At 42.7% G+C, this 26104-nt stretch overlaps 1 protein-coding gene across 1 annotated transcript; it reads right to left on the bottom strand.

The window, feature by feature from the left end:
* Window positions 1–60: 60 nt before the first annotated feature.
* On the bottom strand, window positions 61–26104 carry hs3st3b1b (heparan sulfate (glucosamine) 3-O-sulfotransferase 3B1b). Its single transcript, XM_037755316.1, has 2 exons — window positions 25263–26104; window positions 61–3043 (listed from the first exon to the last, which is right to left on the bottom strand). Exons 1-2 carry the CDS (start codon window positions 25811–25813, stop codon window positions 2425–2427), a joined length of 1170 nt encoding a protein of 389 aa, XP_037611244.1. The 5' UTR covers window positions 25814–26104; the 3' UTR covers window positions 61–2424.

The following is a 26104-nucleotide window of genomic DNA, read 5'->3' as shown; positions in this document are numbered from 1 at the left end:
CTTGGATAATAATAAAACTCTGGGAGAGAATCAAGGAAATAAAAGTCAGGCACAAGAAGATTTGGTAAAATATATACTTTTTTATTTATTTCTTCATACAAAGAAATATTTTGAATGTTCAGTATTTAATCATCTAGAAACATCTGTTCCATTTTGCTTTTGCATTGTGTAAAATTAATTCCTTTGATGTACATACCACAAAATACTTGATTTACATGTCTTTTTCATTTTTGTACATACAGATCTGCTAGTCTAAATACATATTATAGTATGTGGGTAAGACAAACATTTTTAACATTTTTTTTTTTTTAGATCTCAAAACAGGTTGAATAAAACTCAACCGTAACCGATGCAGCAACACGGAGTAAACCCATGAGTGCCAGTTGTTTGTTTTTTCAGATATTCCCTCAGTTACATGAACTTGAATTCAAATGCAGTTCTCCATCAATTAACAGGGGCGTTCCTTCCAGGATGTCAGAGGTCATCATAAATGCTTTTTTTAATAATCAAACATTGCACTAAGGAGAGAAGATGGGATGAATTCTCACTCGGAGAAGCCTCCATCTCCTCTGCTACCAACCACTGGTTTGAGACTAAACCCGGCAGCAACTGGAAAATAAGAGAAACAGCTGAATTGGGGTCATTCTCTCTGTCTTAATGACAGGAGCAGGCTAACTGTGTTGTATTGGTTAAAGAGGCACAACATTTTCTTCACAAGGGACAATCAAATGTAACTTTTAACTAAAAACTGAGTGACAATCTGACCTTTAAAAATCGATTTGAGGGTCTTTTTAGTGTGAGGATAGGTTGTGTACATTCAGTCCTGGGCTCTGCTTAGCCCTCCTCTGGATGCTAATTCCCATTATCCCTGCATTTTCACCACATTGAGCATGCATAGCATAGCGTAGCACAGCGTAACATAGCATAGCACGGCCCGCCTCCCTCCCTGTGCCCTTATAATAGCCGCTGCAGAGAGATGGGGCAGCGCATCAAAGAATGATAACTACGCGTTTTCTCCCTCTTGCATATCAAGAATTCAAGTAGAAAGACAGAAAAAAAACAAAAAACAAAAAGAAGCGATGCAGGGGGAAAAGCAGAGATAGCGACTCAAGCTGTGTGATATCAACCCAGAGGGTTTTTTTGTTTTTTTTGGCAACAAGTAGAGAGTTGAGATTGTGAGACGTGTGAGGATGATGAGAGTGAATAAGGCATAAAGTATATAGGCCATGGACGATGGCACATGAGGTTTTCTGACGACACCAGAGAGGTCGAACCCCCGTCCCTCTGCCTGAGGCAGTTCTTGCTGTGCTGAGAGTGCTTCACAAAAACCTTTCCTCTTCATTTGATCTCTGGGATCTGAGATGGGGCCTGGTGGACTTGCGTTTGAAGATTTCAGCGAGGCGAAGTTGTTGTTTGCCTGTCATCTTTTCCATCTTTACGCTCGATTCCTGACAGATAAGCCTCCGCTACCTCACGCAAAGATTTCTTTTTTTTTTACCGTGAAAACAAAGCACACACCCGCCCTGACCCTCGGTGCTCCGGCTCCGCTCTCCTCCAACAAATCAAATGCCTCTCAAGGAAATTTGATTGAGACTTTGTGTGACCTTTGAACTGCGCGGATAGGGCAAGAGGCTGGCTCTGAGCCAACACTGCTTCTAATGGGGGAGTTAGAGAGCGGAGGCTCGATCGATCTGCCAGTTACCTTTACCCGATTAGCATAATGTTAACATGGGCCCTTATGTGGTCCGGGATAGGATTTAACGTTTGATGGATGGGCCATTCATTAGAGCAGGCAGCAGGAGCACTGAGAATGAAAGGGCAGCTGTATACTTTAAGCATGAGTGACACAATGAGGATCAATTAGGCCTATTGATCTAACTGTTATTGAGTGGACGGGGACATGAGATCTGCAGCTCAGGCCTGCGCCAGTGCAGGAAAATTGGATTGTAGATAACTGTGTTGCAGTGAAACGCGTTATAGAAGAATGAGAGGGTTTGAAAAGGATAAAAGGTAAATGAGGATGCAACGTGGTTAGGTGTTCTCCACTTCTCTGTGAGCACTCTGTACCCGTATTATGGTGCTTTTACATTTTCCACCCTAATTTCTACTTCAGTCGTCGCTGATTATCTGCATTACGAAGCACCGGTAAATCCGCTGAGTTTACAGGACCGCGAGGGAGGAGCGTAAAAATTAAAATGAGGAATGTTAAAAACAACATGTGGGCCAGATGTTATGTACAAATATGGTTAGGCAGCTTAGTGAATTAATTGCTTAGAAATAAAAATAAATTATTATAAAATAGATTTCTGTACATTTTACATATATATAGCAATATCTCCACATCTTGCCATTGAATTACAGAGGAAAAAAAAATAACTTCTCGACAAATTAACAAAAAAAAAAATGTCTTTTATGAGTTTCACATCAATCCCAACCAAAGTTATGTCCCGTCATCTGGTAGAACTTCATGTTGAAGGGCCGGTAGAAGTCCCGTAGCCTCTGCACCACCTCAGGGTCAATGTTGGGATGGGTCCTCCCTTTGGTTTTGCCCAGGCAGTGGGGCTTGCTGCTGCCCTCGGCCTTCTTGAGGCACGGGAAACCCTTGGTCTGGTTGAAGTAAAAGTGTTTGTCTGTGATGATCCTCTTGAGCCCCAGGAAGTCCTGCACGCGGCCCAGCTCTCCGGCTGGGTCGCTGATCAGCCGCTCGCCGCTCACGAACAGGATCTGCTCCATGGGGAAGTACTGCAGCCAGTTGTCCAGGTGCTTGGCGTAGATGCCGATCTGGATGGCGCTCCACGAGGTGTCGATGAGCCCCGTAGTCCTGTTTTTGAAGGTGAGGCTCTCGAACGAGGGAATGTCGGGCTTCTTGGACAGCGTCTGCGTGTAGTCCGAGATGGCCCTGGTGACGGGGTCCCTCACCACCACGATCAGCTTGGTGTCCCGGGACATGGCGGATATCCTGGCTGGAGCCTCTCTGGTCACAAAGTAGCTGGGGGTTTTCTCCATGGTGATCTGGCCCTCCAGGGTTTTGGGCATCAGCTCCCTGCAGAAGAAAAAAGACACAAAAAAGGAGGTTAGGAGAAGGGTAAGGTGGAGCAACGACGTCTTGCATAATGTAATCAAGTTGATGGAGTGTACTGTGTTCTGTAATCAATGACTCACTGGGCCTGTTTAGGCTTATTATAGGGCTCGAAAACCTATTAGTGCAGGCAGCTCTCCAACATCAACAAGCTCACTCACTCATAAGATATCTCACTTCTGACAGAAAACAGAGAACTCTTATTTACTACATAATCAACCACAGGGAAACATTTACAGGAATTTCTAAACATGACCCCGAATTTAACCATATTAGGGATTAAGAGCTGGGTTTGCTCAATCCTCCTGCTCTGTTAAAACGTTAATTAAAAGCAATGACGCAGGTTACCAAAGTGTAAGCTTATCAATAAGGTTATGAATAATGTGAACAAGTCAACGTTAGCTGTGCCAAATTTGAACTGTTGAACTGTTGTATACTCCCGTGTTCTGCGAGGTAAATTGACTGTTTGTGTGCATGGAGTCTGGTGGCTTTGAAGAGAGCTATATAACAGCTTCAGTTCCTCGTCAGAAAGGGCTGTCTTACGGCGAGGTAAAGCGGCTGTAAACGGGAGCAGCAGAAAAAAGTATTTTCGCCACCTAAGAAAATCGATATCAGTTTAAGTGTACACTATATTTAGAATATTTTCACCGCTTTACCTTGCAATCAGACAGCCATTTCTAACGGGTAACTGAAGCTGTTATATCGCTGTCTTCAAAGCCACCAGACCAGACTCCATTCACAAAAACAGTAATTTTACCTCGAAGAACACAGGAGTTGTTGGTCTACCGCTGCATCGACTGCTTAGTTAGTTAGTTAGACTTTCGGATCCGAACTAATCTGGCATCCACACAGCAGTACATTGCTGAGCTTCCATGCCGGTACTGTCTCCTTCTCAAAACTAGGAGCGTGCCAACCGCCATCCGAGTTACCGTATGTAACGTTAATACACTGACTATAAGGATTTATATATACTGTACATGTAGCAGCGTCATCATGCAGAAACCTACATCAGGACATGAATGTTTGAATTCGAATACATAAGAAACACCACAGTGAAGCTATAGAATGAAATGAAAACCTAAAAAAACATAATTGTCATTGTGATTAGCCTTACAATGCATTTTTTTAAATAAATTAGCTCACAACATTATGTGAATTCCATTATCTGAGTCCCGATCTCGTCTTCCTCAAACCTCACTGATGGATGTAATGATCCAAAGTGGTCTGACTTAATCTAAATTCACCCTCCCCTCTTTATACCATTGGAGCAAAAAAAAACACTCTCAATCTGCTTTGCTGATTCAGGCACAGCCCTGCCACGATGCCCCGCCCCCTATCCGACCAGCAAAAACGCCACAGCGCTGAAAGATGATGAGGCTTGTTTCAGAAAGGGAATCTGGAGTGGGTTTGGTTTTGGGTGAGGGCTGGCTGATGTGCTCCACACAGATATGTTACAGGCAGACATATAATCAAGAGGTACTTGAGAACAACTGGTTTTGAAGGAAAAGTGAACGCGCTCTGCTCTCTCAGCATTAGGTTTCACAAATTGGTGGCCAACCGCAGCGTCTCGATTATGGTGGAGGCGATAAGAGCGGTTTGACTGACATTGGGGACGTGGATCACCTTTCCCTCTTTTTGGGCCTCCGCACCGGGAAGAAAACTATGTGTGATGTACGCTGGATCTAATGTGTTTCTGGTGCAGGCTAGGATAGTGGGGGGGGGTTCGGATTATGAACTGAAAATGTTTCCACCAAGCAGTTCAGATCAGTTTGTTACACATTAGAACGGTTATTTTTGCGTTTCAATTAGCAAAAGTTGTGGATGGTACCAACAGAACCACTCCATTTTTGGTACCACCTCAAGTCGAGGTCCCAAGCGAGCTGAGCCGATACTAGAAGGTGGAGTTGGTCAGAGAGAATCGTCACTAGCGCGACATGGGACATCCTGCGAGAAACCCACCATTTTTAAATAGCCAAGCTGCCGTCAATAGCGACCGTAGTTTTAATTTCACTCGACCCAGATTTTTTAAAAATGGTACCTCGCAAAACTACACCATACACTACGAGGTAGTGCAAATGTTTCTCTGTTTGGTTGCCGTTGAAATGATTCAGCGAGTGTCGCGTTGAATATGATGTCGGCAGTTTCATGCGCCGCCACAATGGCAATCAGCTGAGAATCCCGCCTACACTGATGGGGTACTATCTGCAGTGGAAACACGGCTAGAGAAAAGGATCAAACATAAGTCGACTCGAGTTGAGCAGAGCCGTACCATGCAGTGGAAACACGGATAAAAAAGACAAGCAAAAAAAACCTCTAAGGGACACACAGACGACTAAAAACAACAAATATAAAGCAGTTTAAAGCAGAAAAAAAACAAAGGATGGACGAGATAACCTGGGTCACTTATCAGGGTGAACACGCTCTCACAGATAAGACTCCTGTTGGCCTGTTGTACCCTGAGCCCCGCCTTTGTTGTTCAGCACTGATACACCATTATGTACTATTGTAGTCGATCCCATTCACATTGTGTGTAATCCTACACTGAGGAAGGTAAAAGACGTGGAAACTACATAACGTTGGACACATTCTGTACACTCAGAAGTCTGTAATACTCGATTCGTCCCAGAGCGTCAGCTGAAATATCCTCTATAAAAGCTGGAATCTAGTTCACGTCCATCCAGCTCATGGCTAATTCATGAAACATCGGCTCTCCATCAATGCACATATTTGTGTGCAAGAAAGAGGGACCGGTGAGGGAAGGAAGAGAAAACACCCAGGGTAACGTCAGGTAACCAATAAAATGCCTCGCTGAAATGGTGTTGGCAGATTTGTGTAATCCTAATGCAGCGCCAGTGATCTAATTATGATAATATCTTCTTGATTGCTGACACATCAGAGGGGTGAATGGAGAAGACGGAGGGGGGGGGAGCAAAGCCGTTTCCAAAAGCTCATTCAGGGCCAGACTGGGATGATAAATAAACAAGCTGGGAATTTATCGTCAGCCCGGCTCGTTTAGATTTATTACTAAAAACAGCGAAGTGCGTGCAACAAATCGTGTGTGATGACAGGCAGCAATCATACCATCAGGTTAAAACACAATGACTACAACGTGCTTTTGCTTGTAATCTGCCAATGGATCAAGTGAGAATTCGCTTGGTGAGATTTCTTGAAATAAGATGCAATATTAAGGCCTCTCAAGATAAAAGAGATCTTGAAATTAGCCGGGAAAACTCATTTTGAGCTATATTTTACTAGTATTAATGTTGCGTGTCATAATAAATCATAATAATAATCTGTAATGCTCAAAAGTAGTATGTTTTTCACTTAACAAGATATTCAATGTCTAAAAATAAGTCCCTACTGTAAAGTATATCTCACTGATATGTTACTTGTTAGGTGATTGTGCAACCCGTTCTCACTCCCAACTCATCAAATACCGCCGTTTGGTAAGCGCCTCCATGCGTCGGAGACCGACGCATGGAGGCACCCTTTAGCAAGAGTATGTGACGCACCGGGCTTTCAACAAAGTAAACCCACCCGTGGCGTTATTCGATGGTCAGGATAAGAGACGTAGTATTAATAGCGTGAGAGTCAGCTTCGGGCGGAAGGGAGGTCAAACAAACGAAAGACTTTCAACAAGGAGACCGATGTTCGTGTCCCATGTGAAACTAAAAGTAACGTTGACTTATTTTGTCGCATCAGTCGTCGGTATCGTCAGTTACGTGAGTCATGTGAGTCGACAGTCAGTGAAGTTGACGTCAACCACGACCATTTCCTAACCCTAACTAAGTGGTTGTGTTGCCTAAACCTAACTTCCTGTGAAAACGAAAGTGTATTTTGAAAGGACACTATGCATGTAACAAGTGTATATTGACACGCCGTCCCTGGTCCGTCCATTGTGTCTTATATTAAGTGTTGTGAAAAAATTGGACTAGTAATTAAACAAATATACTTGGTATTATTTTGCATTTTCAGCTGCCCCGTGTTGTTTTCACTTTAATTTACCCATTTTATTTTGCATTTATAACACAGGCCTGTCAATCATCTGGTCAGGCCACCAGAAGTTCTCTCGGTGCTCCCGATGGCCAGTCCGGGCCGAGCTCATTAATCGCCTATTGAAATCTAAACAGACACAGCATGTCGTTTTATGCAAGAGCACGGCAGATCTATCCGCCAGCAAACTATTCCTGGAGATAAATGCAAACAACACATTAATTCTCTGCTTAAAACTGCTCCCCTCTTGAATGTCTTCGAGTAATATAAACCAAACATGCTCGACTTAAACTGCGCGCTATTCGTCATTCTCTCGATGCACAATGGCGATACTGCCTGCAAGCTTTTTGTCATTCCTTGTGCTAACATACAAAAAGAGTCCAGAGCCGTTACACAGAAGAAGCAAATGGCTTCCCATCTAATCCGATTTCAACATGACAATACGGCGTGGAGATAGGGAGGAGGCCTGAGTTACAATGTGCATAGTGATAGATTATGCTGATCCAAGCTCGGGGATTTTTTTTTTTTTTTTTTAAATCAAGTGTTGGGGGTTGCAGGAGCGTAAAACAAGGAGATGCTTGGAGAGCGAGGGAGAAAGAAAGAAGTGGTGAGGAAACCCCTAAAAAAAGCGCCAAATCCGCAAGAGGAGACCCCCTAATAAAAAATCTCCACCTCTGACTTTGCCCGCTCTCTACGCCGGAGAGAAGAGAGAAAAGAGAAGAGAGGGGAATTTTAGTGGGACAAGTAGCTCTTGGAGAAACAATGCCTATTATGCTCCTTTTTGATTTATGAGGTGCTGCTTTTAAAGATCCCGTCAGCAAACAGGCAATTCTGTGACACCGGGCTCCCCTTTTTTCTTGCTTTTCTTTGAAAGTGAGCCATTGTTCCTGAGCGGAGGGGTGAGCAGGGCAGTGGTCAGGGCAGCGGGGCGGGGATGGGGGCAGGGTAGAGAGGGGGCAGATAGAGGAGAAGGAGGGAGGGAGGGATGGAGGGGTGCTTATCCAGGGCTGAGTGGAGCACTTCTACGTCCTTCTCCACCTCGAGTGAGAGAAGCCTTTTGGAGAGCTCTTAAGTGGAACGTGTGCCTAAATTGCCCTGCAAACATCACCCTGTTCCCCTAAGATACCGAGCACTCCACTGACTTCCACTCTCTGATAAGGCAACGTATCCTCATACAACGACATCTTACGAAAACGTATTGCTCATTTTTTTGCGTTTTCCTACGAATGTCCAGCAACATGTGTCAATTTCCGCTTGTTACATTCTTTTCAAAATAAACTTCTGTCTTCACAGGAAACAAGTTGTTAAGGTTTCGGCAACAAAACTACTTAGTTAGGTTTAGCAAAAGATTGTGGTTTAGGTTAAAATAACTACGGAAATGGCGTTACTTAACTACGGACTGCGTCACGTGTTGCTGGACATTCGTAGGAAAACGCACGAAAAATACTCTGTTGAAAGTCACAAGAAAAAAAAGGGAAATTCGTGTTTGTGTACACGAATCAAATAGATTAAATTTCGTGACTATTTCACGATCTGCCGTGAGACTGTGTTGGGATTATATACAAAATAATTTCGTGGGATATATACGAATTACAGTGCTTTACTTTTTGTAGAATAAGGGAAACAGTAATAGTAAAAACTGTAAATAACTTGACCTCAAACATCATGATGCACAACTTTTTCCTTGCCTATACTTTCACACGATATATATCTGTCGCCTTTTTCCTCCTTGCCTCCCTGCACCTTTGTCCATTGAGAATATTCCCAAGTTAAAAGACATGCCAAAAACAGCGATAAGACACAAAGCAGAAGCCCTTGTCACACGACAGCATCAGACGGGGGCCGGCGGAGTGGCCCTTTGGCCTCTGTTTTAAAGAGCCCTCATCCCGGTGGAGATAAACGGCAGGCAGGAAAAGGGTTATTTCTGTCTGATGCTCCTGCCTCCCTCCTGTCATGTTTGATTTGATGATAACGGGCTGCCACTGTCACACAGCTTCCCTGACTAAATGACTGGTTTGCTCATAGACAAAAGAAAAAAAAAAGAGCTATTCGGCATGTGTGACTGTCAATTTTCCGTTCGATACAAAAGGTTTTCCATTGTCTCACGTGTCTGGATGTTGACAGCATTTGAATGTCAAATTAGGGTTTGTTGATTTGAATACAGACAAATCAGAGGGCACTTTGTATCCACCAGCGAAGGCAGGGTGCGGCTTTACTCTTATGGGAATGTAAAGCTATAGATGTCTGGTTTCTATGGCTCGGAGACCCTCAAGCGAGTGTTATCTCCCCGTGGGAGGTAACACCACCCAGAACAACAGCGTACACTAAACAGTACTCCAAGTAGAGGCTGAATGAACCAAAATAACTGACATTCGTTATGAACAATTCCCGTCTACGCGCTGAGATCCTGAGTTTTCCTCACATTCATTCCCTCACAAGTGGGAAGATGGAGAGGGAGGAAATGAGGGAAGAAGTACTGAAAGGCTCCCTTTCTTTTCCGAGGGCCTCTCAGCCGAGTCCTTCACATGAACCGACGCGGCGGCGGACCTACCAGCATTTTCAGGAAACACAAAGAAACATCTTTATTCCTCGTTGTGATGATAAAGATCTGGAGCACCACTTGTTCACTCACAGTTGAACGTGTTATAAATTACATCTTTTCAACAAGCGTTTGAGTGCCTCCAAAGTCAAGTCCCAAGTGAAGACTGACAAGTCCCAAGTCAATTCCCACGTCAAGACTTACAAGCCCCAATTCAAGTCCCAGGTCAAGACTGACAAGTCCCAAGTCAAATCCCAAGTCTCGACAGGCAAGTTCCAAGTCAAGTCCCAAGACATTAGGGGCATGTCCCAAGTTAGGACTAACAAATCCTGAGTCAAGTTCCAAGTCATGACTGACAAGTCCCAAGTCAAGCCCCAAGTCAAGATTGACAAGTCCCAAGCCAAGACAGGCAAGTCCCAAGTCAAGTCCAAAGTCAAAACAGGCAAGTCCCAAGTCAAGACTAACAAGTCCCAAGTCAAGACAGGCAAGTCCCAAGTCAGGTCCCAAGTCAAAACAGACAAGTCCCAAGCCAAGACAGGCAAGTCCCAAGTCAAGTCCCAAATCAAGACTGACAAGTCCCAAGTACTAAACTTTGAGTTTTGAGTCCAAAACAAGTCACAATGCGCTCTTCTTAAAAAAGAAGAATTGACTTGTGAACGCTTTTTAAATAACATACGTTTAGTCACGAGTCACTGGTGTTAAAGTCCAATATGCAAATTCAAACAAAATGCACATATTTCATAAGACGCTGAAATAAGTCTCTTTCCTGGTGTTAGAAACACTGTGGACAGGATGATAGATGATTTATGCAGATATGGAGGCTTCATTGCATGCATTCATGGATGAGTCACTGGTAAATAAAAGCAGTGTTCATTACCATTTAAAGCTCACAGCAGGAGAAGCCTACATGCTATGAAATGGAACTGAAGTGAGCAAAATGTTTATGTAACACACATGCCGACGTGCAGACACTCACACACACTACTATGGCTTCTACAAAGGGAAGCAGGCATGCACGCCTCTGCTGGCTCACTGAATATTTTCAAAGTAAAATTTAAGCGCATACAGAAGCCAGACATTTTGAAATACACTCCACTGTGCCTGGAGTCTGACATTATATTTAACCACAGAGCATGGCTTTGGCTGTAAATTAAAAGAATGGAGAAGATGGTTTATGACCCTGCCGGGACGCAGAGCCGGAGAAGAAGAGCTCCGGCTGCAGCTACAGAAGCTTCATCTGGTCTCTCTTTCAAGCACTTGGAGTGGAGTCCAGGTGTTAGTATGTGGCCACTTAGAGCTTTTTGACAGTTCATTTCCTGGCTGAGAAGAGCCAGAGATCTGTGCTTAAAACTGAGACCTTGCAGGAGTGCATTCTGAAGTGTGTATCTGTCTTATAACGTCTTGTGTTTGGGAACCAAAAAGCATGCATACCTTTGCACTTGCTGTTGAGTAAACGTCTCCATCTACGTGTCTCTCACACCTGCTCGTAACTTGATACCCGCATGATGAAGCTGAAGTGATGCTACAGCTTCATCAAGCTGATCAGAGTCAAACTGTCAGGGCTCCTCCAGAGCTCGAGGTCTCAAATTAACAGGCTTCACTGAATAATGGTGTCACTGGAAACTCAGGACGGTGGCTGAGTGGAAGCCCCTCTGAATCATCTGTCTGCTAAAAGGATTAATAATGCAGGCTGGCCTAGTATCACACACTCCTGGATGGCGGGGGGCCCTGCATGGGATGGCAAGGTTTCTCTCCTTCGGTTGCCTTCTTTGTGGTTTTAAGATATTGTTAGAGCTACATGAGCACAGAGAGAGGAACTTATTTTTGGCAAATTTCACAAAGAATTTGGTTTGGATCAGTAGGTGTGAATCAATGTAGCCACATCTCTGATGCTTGTATTTGATTTCTGATATGAATCAGATCAGAGGTCATTGTTTTGCAAGTCACAAGTCTTCTTTGCACTCAAATCCCAAGTCAAGACTGGAAAGTTCCAAGTCAAGACAGGCAAATCCCAAATCAAGTCTCAAGTCAAGACTGACAAGTCCCAAGTCAAGACTGACAAGTCCCAAGTCAAGTCCCAAGTCAAGACAGGCAAGTCTCAAGTCAAGTCCCAAGTCAAGACTGAAATGTCTCAAGTCACGTCCCAAATCAAGATAGGCAAGTCTCAAGTCAGATCGCAAGTCAAGACTGAAATGTCTCAAGTCACGTCCCAAGTCAAGACAGGCAAGTCTCAAGTCAAATCGCAAGTCAAGACTGAAATGTCCCAAGTCAAGAGAGATAAGTCCCAAGTCAAGTCAAGCTTTGAGTTTTGAGTCCTAAACAAGTCATAATGCGCTCTTCACCAAATATAAATCAATTGATAATATATTACATTTACAAATATCATGAATGCTTTATAAAATTATTATCTATTTGTTAAAACAAGTGTGACTGAACTTAATCATAAAAAAGTAGAATTGATTAATGGAACACTTTCTAAATAACATTTAACATTTTTGTCACAAGTCACTGGTGTTAAAGTCCAAGTCTTTTGTCAAGTCGAGTCTAAAGTCATTAAATTTGTGACTCAAATCCACATCTCTGATGTACAGTATACATCCCGACTGATACTACATACTATTAGGAAGGAAGAGGGAATTATTGCTGTAGATCCTCTTACTGTAAAAATATTAATAAATCCAAATATAGCCTGAGATCACAATGCAAGACAGGTCCTGATTTACTAACAGGCATTATGGATAATTTACAGAAGATTAGAAAACATTTCTACTAACAAGCGGGAGAGAAGGGGAGTCTGTCTGGGACCACAGGATCTAAGGTCAAAGTATAATGAAGCGGCTTTCATTTTAAGCTTTTCCAGAACAACATTATACTACAACTCGTCTTATTTCTCGCTCAGTGACACTTTGACACCCAAACTCTGTGCTGGAGTCCTGATCTGGTTGATAAATGCGGCTCCCAGAACCCCTTTAACTCCATCAAGAAGTTGCACTATGTCAGAGCAGCCTGGGAATCTACTGACCCTCCATGTAAACAAAGCAGTTAACCCGGCCGACGCAACCCGTCCATCCATCATTTTTCACTGGAATCGGGGAGTCGTGCTCCGCCAAGAGTGGAGCATTTTTTATCGCAGTGTCTCTCACAGAGTGTGTACGAGAGTGTGTAGGAGAGGGAGAGTGAATGACAGAGAATGTGAGTAAAGGAGGGGAGAGAAGGGGAGTGCGGTCAGAGACCATCCAGACTGGTTTCGGGCTCAATCCCAGACCGGTTTTGGAGACAACATCAGACACTAGTACAGTAGAATAAATAAATAGAGAACTAACCACCACATATAATGTCATGGACTACATGGGGTCAGACACCCCAACAGCATATCACTCCCAGCCACAACTTCAGATACCCCCTCTGTTACGTCCTCAAAATACTTAAGCGAGACTGAGACGTTCTACTCTCATGTGGTCGCCTCGTGATGGGCAGCATCGCGGAGGCATGACAAGTGCAAATTATTCAATTCGGCGAGTAATTATCATTTTTTTCCCACTCGGAAAATCTGTTTTTGAGTATATTTGTTGGTATTTGGCACGTTTGGAAAACAACACCGCCATGAGGTTTTTTTTTTTTTTTTGTTCAGGGCCTGGAACCACATCGGCCTGTGGCCATAGACGGCTGCAAGGAATTACCGAGTGTTAATAACCCTGCAGTGAAGCGAGGGAGCCCACCATGTGGTAAAAATAAAAACAGAGGAGTTGGTGAAAGGGACGGTGGAGGGTAGAAAGTAGAAATACCTCCTCCCCCCCTTTTCCCCGCTCATGAATGTGCAACAGCATGCTGACAGAAGTGTTTTCTTTTTTCTTCTTCAGGCTTTCAAAGACGTTGCCCCCAAAAAAGCTTATTTTTTCTGGCTTAAGAGAGGCGAAAGATCTCATCGTTTTGGTCACTGACATGCGATACAAGTCGAGTCACCTGGTTGCATGTGCCTTTACGCCACTCTCGCCAGCAGACACACTTTTGGCCATATTACCCAGAATTTGTTTAGCGCTTGTAATCCTCTCTAATCGCCGTGTTTGCTCTGGCTGTTTGCTGAAGGTGTTAGCTTGCCCCGAAGCTAGCTCACACATTCCGCCCTCTCCATCAGGATCAGGGCGCGACCGGCTGACAGCTCGGACGAAATAAAACCGATGAACCGTGAAAGGATAAAAAACAACAGGGGGAAACAACAATGAAGGGCTTCAGGTGGAGTGTGTGTGTGTGTGTGTGTGTGTGTGTGTGTGTGTGCATTTCTGAGTGCTTTTGTGTGGATGTGCAGGCAGAATCAGCCATTCTGACTGATTTCCTGACACTTGACATGCACCAAGAGGCACACGACTCCTTGATCTAGCTACAGCGAAGATGAATAAAAGATGAAACAGACTCCAGAAGAACATAGGCTACATGCCACCACCCCCACTCCCTAGATGCACACACAGCAGTCACACACACACACACACACACACACACACACAGAGAGAGCGAGCTACTTTGCATCCTGTTTGAATTGGCTGTCATCCGTAACTGCCTGCACACCTTTTTGAAGACAGGTGAACTACAAAGTGTGTGAGCGAGAGAGAGGGGATTTCCTCTCTACTGTATGTCACTCAGTGAGCCGAAAACCATCTTCCTGTGTGTGCGGACTATTATTCTTTTGCTTCCTCACACTGCAGCTGTTGCTGCAGGTTAATGGTTTACAAATTCCTGAAGACAGCCTGCCTCGCCAGCTAACATATAATTAGCTAAATTGAGTAACGATGGCACCGGTCGTGACTATTAACCTGAGATGGAAAGAGTGGCAGCAGAGATCCCCAGGCAATCCTACAGTTGTCTTTGGATTTGAGCCTAGATGTTGTCTACCACAATATCTCCGAGCACCGCGAAGACAAGATAATTACTGTTAAGAACATCAGGCACCGTTTTAACCGTTTCTGCTACACAAAGGGCCGCCAAAAGCAGACACCGGAGCGAGGAGCTCAGTTTCATGGTTTCGTTATTTCATTCAAGAGACGGTTGTGAAGCGCGATGACAAATGTTTTCACCCCTCCGCTGTATCTCTATCAGTAAGCCTCTTTGGTTAGACGTGAAACAGGATCTGCTCCAACTCTGTGCCAGGAAGCTATTTTGTGAAGGGAGTAAAGACAAAAAAATGGGAAGAGATATTTGAGAAATGCTAGATTAATAGTATATGTCAACACCTTAGCCAGAAGACTTCAGAGGATGTTTGTTTTCAACAGCCAAATAAAGTGTTTTCTTCTTTTTCACTTGATATCCACTTGCTAAAAAAACACACAATCCTCTAAATTTCTCATTTGTAAAATAGAAAATCTTAAGATTTTTCTATTCTGATTTGAATCAAATTATACGCACAGAGATAAAAATCATAGGGTACATGTGCCAGTTTTTTTTTCCATTTGAGTAAGTACAGTAGTTTATGAGAAAACCGCAGATATAGTATGCTCAATAAGGCCCTATAAAGTTAAGAGAGCCTGCTAAAAGATAGAAGACAATAAAGGCATCTTAAAGGGGACATATCATGCTCATTTCCAGGTTCATAATTGTATTATAATCGCGGGCCCAGTTTTAAAGCTAGCGTTAAATAACGCTCCAAACTTACGCTAAATTTTGCCGAGGAAAACCTGGCATGGCAAAGGGGCCCTTGACCTTTGACCTCAAGATATGTGAATGAAAATGGGTTCTATGGGTACCCACGAGTCTCCCCTTTAAATACATGCCCACTTTATGATAATCACATGCAGTTTGGGGCAAGTCATAGTCAAGTCAGCACACTGACACACTGACAGCTGTTGTTGCATGTTGGGCTGCAGTTTGACATGTTATGATTTGAGCATATTCTTAATGCTAAGTGCAGTACCTGTGAGGGTTTCTGGACAATATTTGTCATTGTTTTGTGTTGTTAATTGATTTATAATAATAAATATATACATACATTTGCATAAAGCAAGCATATTTGCCCACTCCCATGTTGATAAGAGTATTAAATACTAGACAAATCTCCCTTTAAGGTACATTTTGAACACATAAAAAATGTGCGATTATGTTTGTTGTTTTTGTAAAAATGAAAAGTCAGAGCAGAAATGTAGAGGTTAGATAGCGGCGTCGTAGTTTTGATACAGCGTGCAGTTTCCAGTTCTGCCTTCTGATTCCGATGCAGTAAAACCGGGGAGAGAAAAACTACTTGTGGTGGAAAATAATTGGAAGTGAGTTGACTTTGGCCAGGTTGTCTTGGAGTTGAGCTGAAGTGCTCTTATGAGAGAGCCCAGCAGCTCTGGGAGTACATCTAAATGGAGAGAGTGACTAGTGTCGAGCAGCCGCGGTGCAGAGAGACAACTCAGGGCTTCTAATGAGCTCTGCTCTTTTCCTGCCAGGCTAATGGAAACCTCCGGAGACCTCTCTCTCCCTCTCTCTCTCTCTCCCTCTTTCTCCTCTCTTCCCAGAGGCAGACACACTCTCCAGCACCCTAATGGCTACCTCTGGGACTTAATACCTGGGACAAGTGACGCTTTACAGGTTTACTGTCATCACTTTCTCCTCTTCCTCCACCTTCTACATTCTTTAGGAAAGCAGTGAGGAGTTTCCCGACTAAACTGACTTTAACAAAACCTTATTAGAGTGTTTGTTTCCCCCAGCCTCTAGGGGGGACTTTTTAATGCGCTAAAGAGGAGTTTATTTAGCAGCAATGAGTGGCCATTAACTCTGGAGGGAGGATGTCTGCTTCTGTTCTGACAACAACATCCAAATTATCACCTCGTTAAAACGGGCCTAATACACAGGTAGCACAGAGGGAGGGTTTGTGCGCCGCTTCCTCCATCCTACGCTTCCTTTAACCGTCCAATTACGCTTCTTTATGAGGATTTTTCACTGTTGTTGGCGTCGAAATCGCAAAGAAAAGCAAAGACGTGTGGAGTGAATGAGCACAATAGTCCACACTTTTTTTTAGTCCACACATGCGCCTGTGTTTTTCTGTTTGTGTGAATGTCTGACAGCAAGTTCCTCTGAGGCTCTGTGGCTTTTATGCTCAGCTCCAGCAGGAGGTTCCTGTCTGTGGCGGCCATATTGTCTTCACTGGTGTGGGTAGTGCTCACTGGACACCATCAGGAGGTGGAGAGGCCACCACAGTGTACTCCCCTCTCCACAGGTCTCCCCTTTCACAATTAACCGCTTGTAATTTGGGGATGAAAGCTGCCTTTTCTCTGCTTCTCCACCCCCCTCCGGTCACTCTCCATTCTGGGATGAGCCATGGCAGCTTAGGCAGCGGGGAGAGAGAGGGCCTCCGTCCCTCCACGCTGACCTCTCTGAGAGACTCGTGGTCAGCGAGGCCTGCAGCGAGCCCCGCCCACGATTGGACGAACGACATGTGACACTATTCTTACCCACCAGCAGCAGAGCAAGTGCACAGCTGGACGGAGCTCCACAAGGGAGGGATTTTGAGGATGATGTTCGAGGGAAACCATTAACAAATAATCCATCCTCATTTGGGAACACAAGGTGGAAGTTTCACCAACACAGAGGCACAGTTTCAAACTGCTTGTTTTTATGCTGGCCTCTGCGGCAGAGGATTTTGAGAGCGGAGGATGTGAACCTGCTGTCAGCTGTACAGTTGGCTGGCCGGGGCGCTCGCTCGCTCCCAGAGGAGCCACGGAGTTCCAGGAATCAGGAAACAATCAGAGCGCCAAAGCATCTAATCATCTGATCTCATCTTTGTCCTCTCTGGAAGTGGAAGTTGTGCAACTGATTTGACTGTTATCAGGCCATTAAATAGGCGTTATCAGTCACTATATGCACCATAGATGTGGGTCATTAGGGGCCTAATACGCCTACTACGTTGTAAAAGCAAAAGTGAAACTTAAACGCAACACGTTCTAACATGTAAAACTGAATGAAACGTCACGTTTTGAACATAATTAAAAAGGCTTCTTTAGGTTTAGGCAACAAAACTACAACTCCTTTAGGTTTATACTACAGAGCCTGACTTCCACTTCTGCTCCTCTCATAATTACTACAGTTACTAGAGGTTGCTGTCGTGTTCTTTTATACCTTCGTTCGGGGATCTGCCATGTGAATAGATGATAAAACCTACTAGTGGATGTAGTAGGCCCCTATTGACCCACATCTATGGGGCTTATAGCGACTGATAAAGTCTATTTAATAGCCAGACTACAGGTTAGAGCCACTTAAAGTTTCAGTGCACTGAAAAATGCAGAGTTTTAAACCAAAAATCATCCTCATTTACATACTATAAAAACTGTGCTGCCATACTATTGTCTTCTACAAGGAACGGCTATAAAATCCCCGGTGGGGTTTGCAGCTTCCAGCAGCTTCCTGCAGCTCTGCAGATGGTCAACACACAGACCCTGTCAGCAAGCAGACGTGGGTCTGACCCCAGTCAAAGGCCCTTAACCCATCTCCACACATTACCTCCAATCAGGCCTGACCGATCAATACTGGCTCTCCCCGAGGAGCCACGCCACGCTGACATATTGTGTCCGCCGTCTGAGTGCTTCATCCTTTTGTGACCGGAGAGGAAAATGATTTGTGGCTCCACAGCTGAGCTTGTCACCACAGTTTTTCTACACCTATTGGCTCTCTACATAAACACTCCCATGTATGCAAACAAGAGCACAAGGTGTTTTGTGACCAGTGCTGATTTGATGCCCTTCACTGGGGCTCTATAGAACCAGGTGGCCTTTGAGAGGAAGGAAGGAGGGCGAGGTCAACGGCAGCGCAGAGTGGATGGGTCACCTACTTGGAAATAGGAGCACCCCTGTGGTGAGCAGATAAAAAGGATGTGCACCCATCCAGAACTGTCCCTGACATGGCCATGGGCTGCAGTGTGACTCTGGCTCAGCGGCTACCAGAGGGGGTGGACCAGCCTTTAGATAACAAACAGCGCAGACTTCCGCAAAGCATCCAAAGTCTGATAGCGGAACGTGAGTTTTCTTTTTAGGGGAGCCTCCCTTTCAACAGTGCACCACTTGTCCTTTTTTTGTGTGTGGCGCTATAAGTAGCTCTGTAAAGTCTGTTTACATTCACGGTGTTTCATCACAGACTAGATACAAAGGTTGACCAGAGAGACATCCCGCTTCGGGGATGGCGCCGGTTCAATTGCACCAGCCTCTCGACAGCGACTGAAGCATAACCTTTGATCACAAACCACATCACACGGGGGGAAAGAATTCACAAACATTTAACCTTAAAGAAATCCTCCTGCAGAGATCAGAACACATTTCTGATACGTTACAGAAACTGCAAAGGAAATCTAATCGTCAGAAACAACAACCCTCACACCACCCATATGGCCATAAAGTGCCTCTCTGACATGCTCCTTGTTTAATGCTAAAGCCACCCCGAGGGAGGAGCGACAGCGTCAACACAGCCGGGCCCCGACAGCGAGCTCAGACCAGAGCCCACGACACGACAGCAAAACCACAGTACGGTAATTATATATCAAAGCCCCTTCATAGCCAATAGGGCTAAATGGAATATGAAGAGAGTGACGTGCACCACAGACTGACAGGGCGAAATGATGCCGCAGTCAACAACAGTTAGGAGTAAATAAAATACCTCTTGTTTAAGAGAGCCGGAGCAGCGGGGAGAGAGTCAACTTTTATATCTGAGTCACAGTTTGTTAGAAGTGGCATGACTCTTCAAACACACTGTAAATATAGAAATAAATATATAATAAGTCTGACTATTTTGTTGTGGTTGCATTGTGCTTTTGTTGTTTTTTGCTCTTCAACTTTGGTGCAACCTCCCACAAAGTCTCACAGACATGACATCTAGGGCTGTCCTTAGTCGAGTTTCTTCTCAAAGAATCACACAAAAGAACCACTTTAAAGCTTGTGTTTACCAGAGATGTGTTCATAAGTTTGTTGGGAATAAGTCATTCAGCATGAGAAAAGCAAAAAAACAACTAATTGACCAAAGAAATCTTAGTCGGCTGAGACCAAAACAACCGATTAGTCGACTAATCAACTAAAAAGGATGAAATCCCTGTATCTTTTTTAAAATCCTGCATTTCTTCTTTGTTCGTTTTTTTATTTTATAACTTCATATTTAGTGTTTTGTACACTTTGTCTCCTTGTTTTAATAATGTGCCCTTTATCCCCTATTTCTCTTTGCTTTCTCTTGTTTTGAAAAGTGCAAAAACTAACTTTTAACGCCACAAATTACATAATAGCAAATTAAAAAAAACATACATGTGCAAGACAAGTTGCTCACACTGCTGACCCTGAGCTCTACTATATACTGGGTATAGATTAGGGCTCTCACAAGATTTTCAAGATTTTCACTACATGATTATTGTGGGCAAAAGAATTCATGATAACGGTATTATCGCAATATCTATAGGAAATTTTAAAAAAATAATGCCATCAGTCAAATTCATCTTTAACTTTGTTTACTGTTTATTTTGTCGCTTTTTTGGCAAATTAATTACACTTAAAATATGAGTGTAGGGGGATGGATAGAGAGTCTGCAACCATAACTAAATGATTTAAGAGGCGCTGGATTATTTACACGATATTATCATATATATATTATTAACATTATATCAATATTTCATTTTTAAATATCACGGGTAATCGTCAATACCGGTATATCGCGACACCCCATATGGACAAAGAGTATAGAAGTAAAGAGACGAAACTCCGGTGTTGTTTGCCGCCATTTTGGACTGAAAACGCATATTATATTTATAATACTTTACTGTTCAACACAGGCCATTTCGGTAGAATATGAGAATAGAATAGAAATTAGTTTTTTTTTACTTTTGAACGGCACTTTTTAAGTGAACGTTTTACTGGCGTCCAGTGGTTGCTTTCAGTCCAAAATGGTAGAAGCGTAGAGTAGCTTTGTCGCTCGGCACTGGAACGAACAATTGACTTTCACTTCTTGGCAATATACGTTCTTTGGTTTGGATTATTAATCTTTACAGGAATCAACTCATTGAATTTGCCATTAGTGTATGTGCTGAAGATAAGTATCGCTATCAGTCGACTTTCACCACACCGCTAAACAGGTGCAAACAGAAAAATGAGCCAAATAATGACCCAACGCTCTCACTCAGTCACACTGAGCTCTGACTCTCTCTTTCTGTGTGTGTGTGTGTGTGTGTTCCAGTTCATGCATGACCTCACTGTGAAAATGTGTACCTCCTGATACGAGGACCCCTCGGTCAACAGCATGAATCGTGTGTTTGTCTTTGGCACAAATAAAAAGTGTCATCAGAAATCAACAATAAGACTTGTTATCGCCACCTCCATTCACTGTTTCCTGCTCCCTCTGTGGCTGCATTCGCTCTAAATGTGCTCTAATCCACGGGGGGAGGCAGAGATGGTGCAAGCTGGATACAATAGTGGATGGCAGAGGGAGGGAGGGACGGAGGGGATTGTGCAAATGGACAAACAAGGAGAGGTGAATTGCTCAACTCGCACACACACACAACCGTCTCTAACCGCCTCCTCACCGTGATCAGATCATATTCCCACAGAATACATTTCAATGCCACGCAATTTAGCCTCTGTCTGGAACATTCCTGCGCTCTCTCCCACCAAGTCATCTCCAGTATCTGGTCCTAATGGGAAACTCTGCAAAGACTTTCTCGGGCCCATCCTCGCTCGAGAAATAGAAAACTTTTTCTCCACTACTGCAGGGAGTGCTTACGCCAGCTGTTTCACTGAAATATACATTTATTTTACTGCAGTTCTTCCGTAAAAGTGTGTCAAGACAGATTTCACTGTTCAGTCTGAAAGCACTTCAAAGAAGTTGATTGAATTTTGTTTGGCATAAACACCACGGTTTGGGTATCCTGTTGCAGCATGAAATGTCTCATATATCACAAAAATGATGTGAAGTGTTCTCAAATAAGTTTTGTTTTCAATGCCGATTAAAAAATACAGTTATTCTCTGTGTATCTGGTCCTAATAGGAAACTCAGCAAAGACTTTCTCGGCCAATCCTCGCTCGAGAAATAGTCACTAAAACTTTTTTTTCTCCACTACAGGGACTGCTTACACCAGCTGTTTCACTGAAATATACATTCATTTCACGGCAGTTCTTCCGCAAAAGTGTGTCAAGAGAAATTTCACTGCTCAAAACCCAGTTTGAAAACACTTCAAACAAGTAAATTAGTTTTTGTTTGGCATAAACACCACGGTTTGGGTATCCTGTTGCAGCATGAAATGTCTCATATATCACAAAAATGATCTGAAGTGTTCTCAAATAAGTTTTGTTTTCAATGCCGAATAAAAAATACAGTTATTCTCTGTGTATCTCCAGTAGCTGGTCCTAATAGGAAACTTTGCAAAGACTTTCTCGGGCCATCCTCACTCGAGAAATAGTTACTAAAACTTTTTCTTCTCCACTACAGGGACTATTTACACCAGCTGTATATATTTATTTTATGGCAGTTCTTCCGTAAAAGTGTGTCAAGACATATTTCACTGTTCAAAAATCAGTCTGAAAACACTTCAAACGAGTTAATGGATTTTTGTGTGGCATAAACACCACTGTTTGGGTATCATGTTGCAGCATGAAATGTCTCATATATCACAAAAATTATCTGAAGTGTTCCCAAATAAGTTTTGTTTTCAATGCCGAATGAAAAAACAGTTATTCTCTGTGTATCTCCAGTATCTGGTCCTAATGGGAAACTCTGGAAACTCAGACTTTCTCGGCCCATCCTCGCTCACGAATAGTTACTAAAACTTTTTTCTCTCCACTACAGGGACTATTTACACCAGCTTTATACATTTTTTTTACGTCAGTTCTTCCGTAAAAGTGTGTCAAGACAAATTTCACTTCTCAAAACTCAGTTTGAAAACACTTCAAACAAGTTAATGGAATTTTGTGTGGCATAAACAGCACTGTTTGGGTATCCTGTTGCAGCATGAACTTGAAGTGTTCTCAAATAAGTTTTGTTTTCAATACCGAATGAAATTAGAGTAATTCTCTGTGTATTTCTGTGTATCTTCAGTATCTGGTCCTAATAGGAAACTTTGGAAACTCAGCAAAGACTTTTCTCGGCCCATCCTCGCTCGGATATAAACTTTTTTCTCTCCACTGCAGGGACTGCTTACACCAGCTGTTTCACTGAAATATACATTCATTTTACGGCAGCTCTTCCGTAAAAGTGTAGAAACTGTTCAAAACCCAGTTTGAGAGCAAGTAAATGGGTTTTCGTGTGGCATAAACACCACGGTTTGGGTATCCAGTTGCAGCATGAAATGTCTCATATATCACAAAAAGTTATCTGAAGTGTTCTCAAATAAGTTTTGTTTTCAAAGCCGAATAAAAAATACAGTTATTCTCTGTGTATTTTCTGAGTCAGACTGAGAATATATGAGGTTATTTTTTTGGCACAGACAGGAAAGAAAATGGACTAAAATGAGATTTCGCTTCAACAGAAAACTTCGAGTCATGATTTCTTTACATAGAAAGTATTAGATTTCATGACCTAAAAAACTAGCAGACAGCACTTTTCACTCCCTAGAAAAGTTGGAGATACTGTGGAAGTTAAATAACAGCAAAGTAAAAGTAAAGCTCTGTTTGTATCAAAGCAAGCTCAGGAGAAACAGTGTCTTTATTTTGAACACTTGCTTCCCCATTCGGCTCTTCTTTTCTCATTATGTGGATCATTGCTGGGGCCCCTTCGAGGTCTTCCTGCATATTTAACGTGTAGAATCAGAGCAGCCAGCAAATCCCTTCATTCAAGATTGTCAGATGAGCTTTTTCATTTTTTTTCTTTTTAAAACTACAAATAAAACTTTGAAAAAACACTAGAGTTGACATTTTTACAGCTTATAAAATATGAAGTTTACGCAAAGGGCAGAAAATAATTAATAATTAGCCAATCAATACATTGATTTCAGCCAGCCATAACCTATAAGCCTGATTATTTGTGGATAAAATAATCACAAAATTACCAGCATAATCTAACTTTTACATTATTCAGATAATTAAAACTAAACTGGAAGATTAGAAAAACTCTAATTCCTCTTTATTTTAACAAGCTGGTGTTTCACATGCAGCCATTAAGCTCCACAGCTCCTTATATTAACACTTTGTGATATAAATGAAAAGGATAATGTTAGTTTGTCGACCTCTGAAGAGGTTTTTTGTTCTAAGAAGGATCCTCACTTTGTCTTGCAGATCCTCTTTTTTGTATCGCCCCTTATAGCTGCTATTAGGCCTGTGGAGCTCACTCACATAAGAATAGTCTGTAAATTAGGTTAAATATTCTACATTGCATGATAACATAATGCAATATTCTCTTTTTTTAATGTCAGAAATGGTCTAATATGTGAAGAAAAAAAGTTTGGAGAATTTCTTTGGATCTTATCAGCCATATTTTCACACACTGTGCCATCCACGTTATATCACAAGTCATTGTAGTAAAGTATAAAATATCAGTGCAGATTTAGTCAAACAGGCGCTCACACAAACACCACAGAGATTAATGAGCACAACTCTGCTATAAAGCCACAATTTGCTCAAAATGAATCACATTCAATTCATAAAAACACACCATATTCATAGCAAAAAAATTAAAAAAAAAAAAAACTAATTGCACATTTTAACTGGACAGAAAAGCCTGAAGACACGTCCCACCGTGGAGGTGCAGTGTTGCTCTGTGTCCAATAGAGATCACTGCACATCGCAGGAAAGCCTCACTGTGATCTGCCAACAAGCCTCATAATGCCACACAAAGTCATGACTTTAAAAATAAATAATTAAATAAGTCTGCAATCAAGCCTGGAAATTAAATAATTTAATTAATATGGAATAAAATGTTTGAGCCAATAGCCTGAAGTGTAAATGGATAAAAACACAGCAAGAGTCACAACCAAAGTGTCACCGTTTAGCTTAATAGATTCAGTTTGGAATAAACTCTAAACTTATTGCTGGATAATTACTATAATAAAATATATACATTTTATTTTATGGAGGTCCAAATTAGAGTCCTTATAATAAACCAATTTGGAGTTATTTAGCTTCTCAGGCTGAGTCTATAACGGTGTTAATGTTTCTGGGGGAATGAATAAGAAAAGCTTTAAAATTCTATGCAACAACAACATAAAAAAACACTTTAATATATTTGATAAAATACATATTTGACAATATTGGCTGAATGATTGATATCAGCATGACTGTTTTGCAGCAAAATCTATTTTGTGGAGTCGAACGGTGTTAATGTTTCTGAGGAATGAATAAAAAAGCTTTTGAATTCTCTGCAACAAAACTATAATATATTTTATAAAATACACATTTGACAATTTTGGCAGACTGATCCATATCAGCATGACTTGTTTTGCAGCAAAATCTATTTTATGGAGTCTATAACGGTGTTAATGTTTCTGGGGAATGAATAAAAAAGTTAAAATTCTCTGCAACAACAAAAAAAACAACTATAATATACTTTATAAAATACACATTTGACAATATTGGCTGACTGATCCATATCAGCATGACTGTTTTGCAGCAATTCCCCTAAAAAATCTCTTTTATGGAGTAATAAAATCGTGTAAAAATGAGCCATGCATTTTGCATTTTACGCACATTCACTCATCCAAACGCAATAGTGTAATAAAATGAGTTTTTTTACCTGTACCACTCCAGTCCGTTGTCATAGTTGCGGTCGAAGAAGTGCGGCTCTGCTCCCACGGCTCTGATGTCCGGATGAACCCGGAGGAACTCCAGCAGAGCCCGGGTGCCTCCTTTCTTCACCCCGATGATGAGAGCCTGCGGCAGCTTCTTGCTCCCGGATCCGTTGGAGAAGCTGGACATGGCGCTTGGCTCCGGAGCTCTCTGCTGCTGCTTCAGCTTCTCATCTTCCTCTTCCTCCCAGTCCTCTGCTCCTCTGTCCAGCTCGTTATCGAGCAGGTCTCTGGACGCAGCTGTCCTGATGGACGGCTCCTCGTAGTCGCTCTCTATATCCTCCCAGGGCTGCTGCTTGGCGAGCAGTCTGGACACCAGATCCGTCCTGCTGCTGCTCTCTGTCCTCACCACCAGACTGGGCATGGTGGAGCAGTAGCCCACGCAGGAGTACAGCATGTAAACCCAGATTAAAAACATGATGCTGAGCAGGAGTAGCTTCTTCTTCACGTTGCTGCACCAGAGAGCATACAGGCTGTGACACACCGGGCTATATTCCATAAGCCTTCAGGTTCATATCCCAGCAGAGGCGCATATTGTCACTCCAAAGTGGCGCCTCCTCCACAATCCTCTCCAAATTACGCACATGCGTAAAACATGCGTAATGACCTAAAAAAACAAACAAACAAATAAAAAAAAAACACTATTCTGAGTATAAGTGAAGATAGATCCAGGAGTGGAGAGCTGTTGAGGAGTTTGTACTCATAGTTGTGGTGGCTAGAACATGGAAGAGTGTTGAGCTGCAGACAGACGCACCGAGCTGCTGCTGCTGCTGCTGCTGCTGCAGGCTCA

Source organism: Sebastes umbrosus, chromosome 20 (genome assembly GCF_015220745.1).
Source record: "Sebastes umbrosus isolate fSebUmb1 chromosome 20, fSebUmb1.pri, whole genome shotgun sequence".
NCBI classification, from domain to species: domain Eukaryota; kingdom Metazoa; phylum Chordata; class Actinopteri; order Perciformes; family Sebastidae; genus Sebastes; species Sebastes umbrosus.
The sequence above is the reverse complement of the archived record's forward strand: the minus strand, read 5'-3'. Positions and strand labels throughout refer to the sequence as shown.

What these genes read in the sequence shown, in the direction of transcription:
- hs3st3b1b (XM_037755316.1), bottom strand. Translation starts at nt 25,813, where the DNA reads ATGGAATATAGCCCGGTGTGTCACAGCCTGTATGCTCTCTGGTGCAGC. An exon ending in AACGGACTGGAGTGGTACAG is followed by an intron (nt 3,044 to 25,262) that starts GTAAAAAAACTC and finishes TTTCTTCTGCAG; the next exon opens with GGAGCTGATGCCCAAAACCC.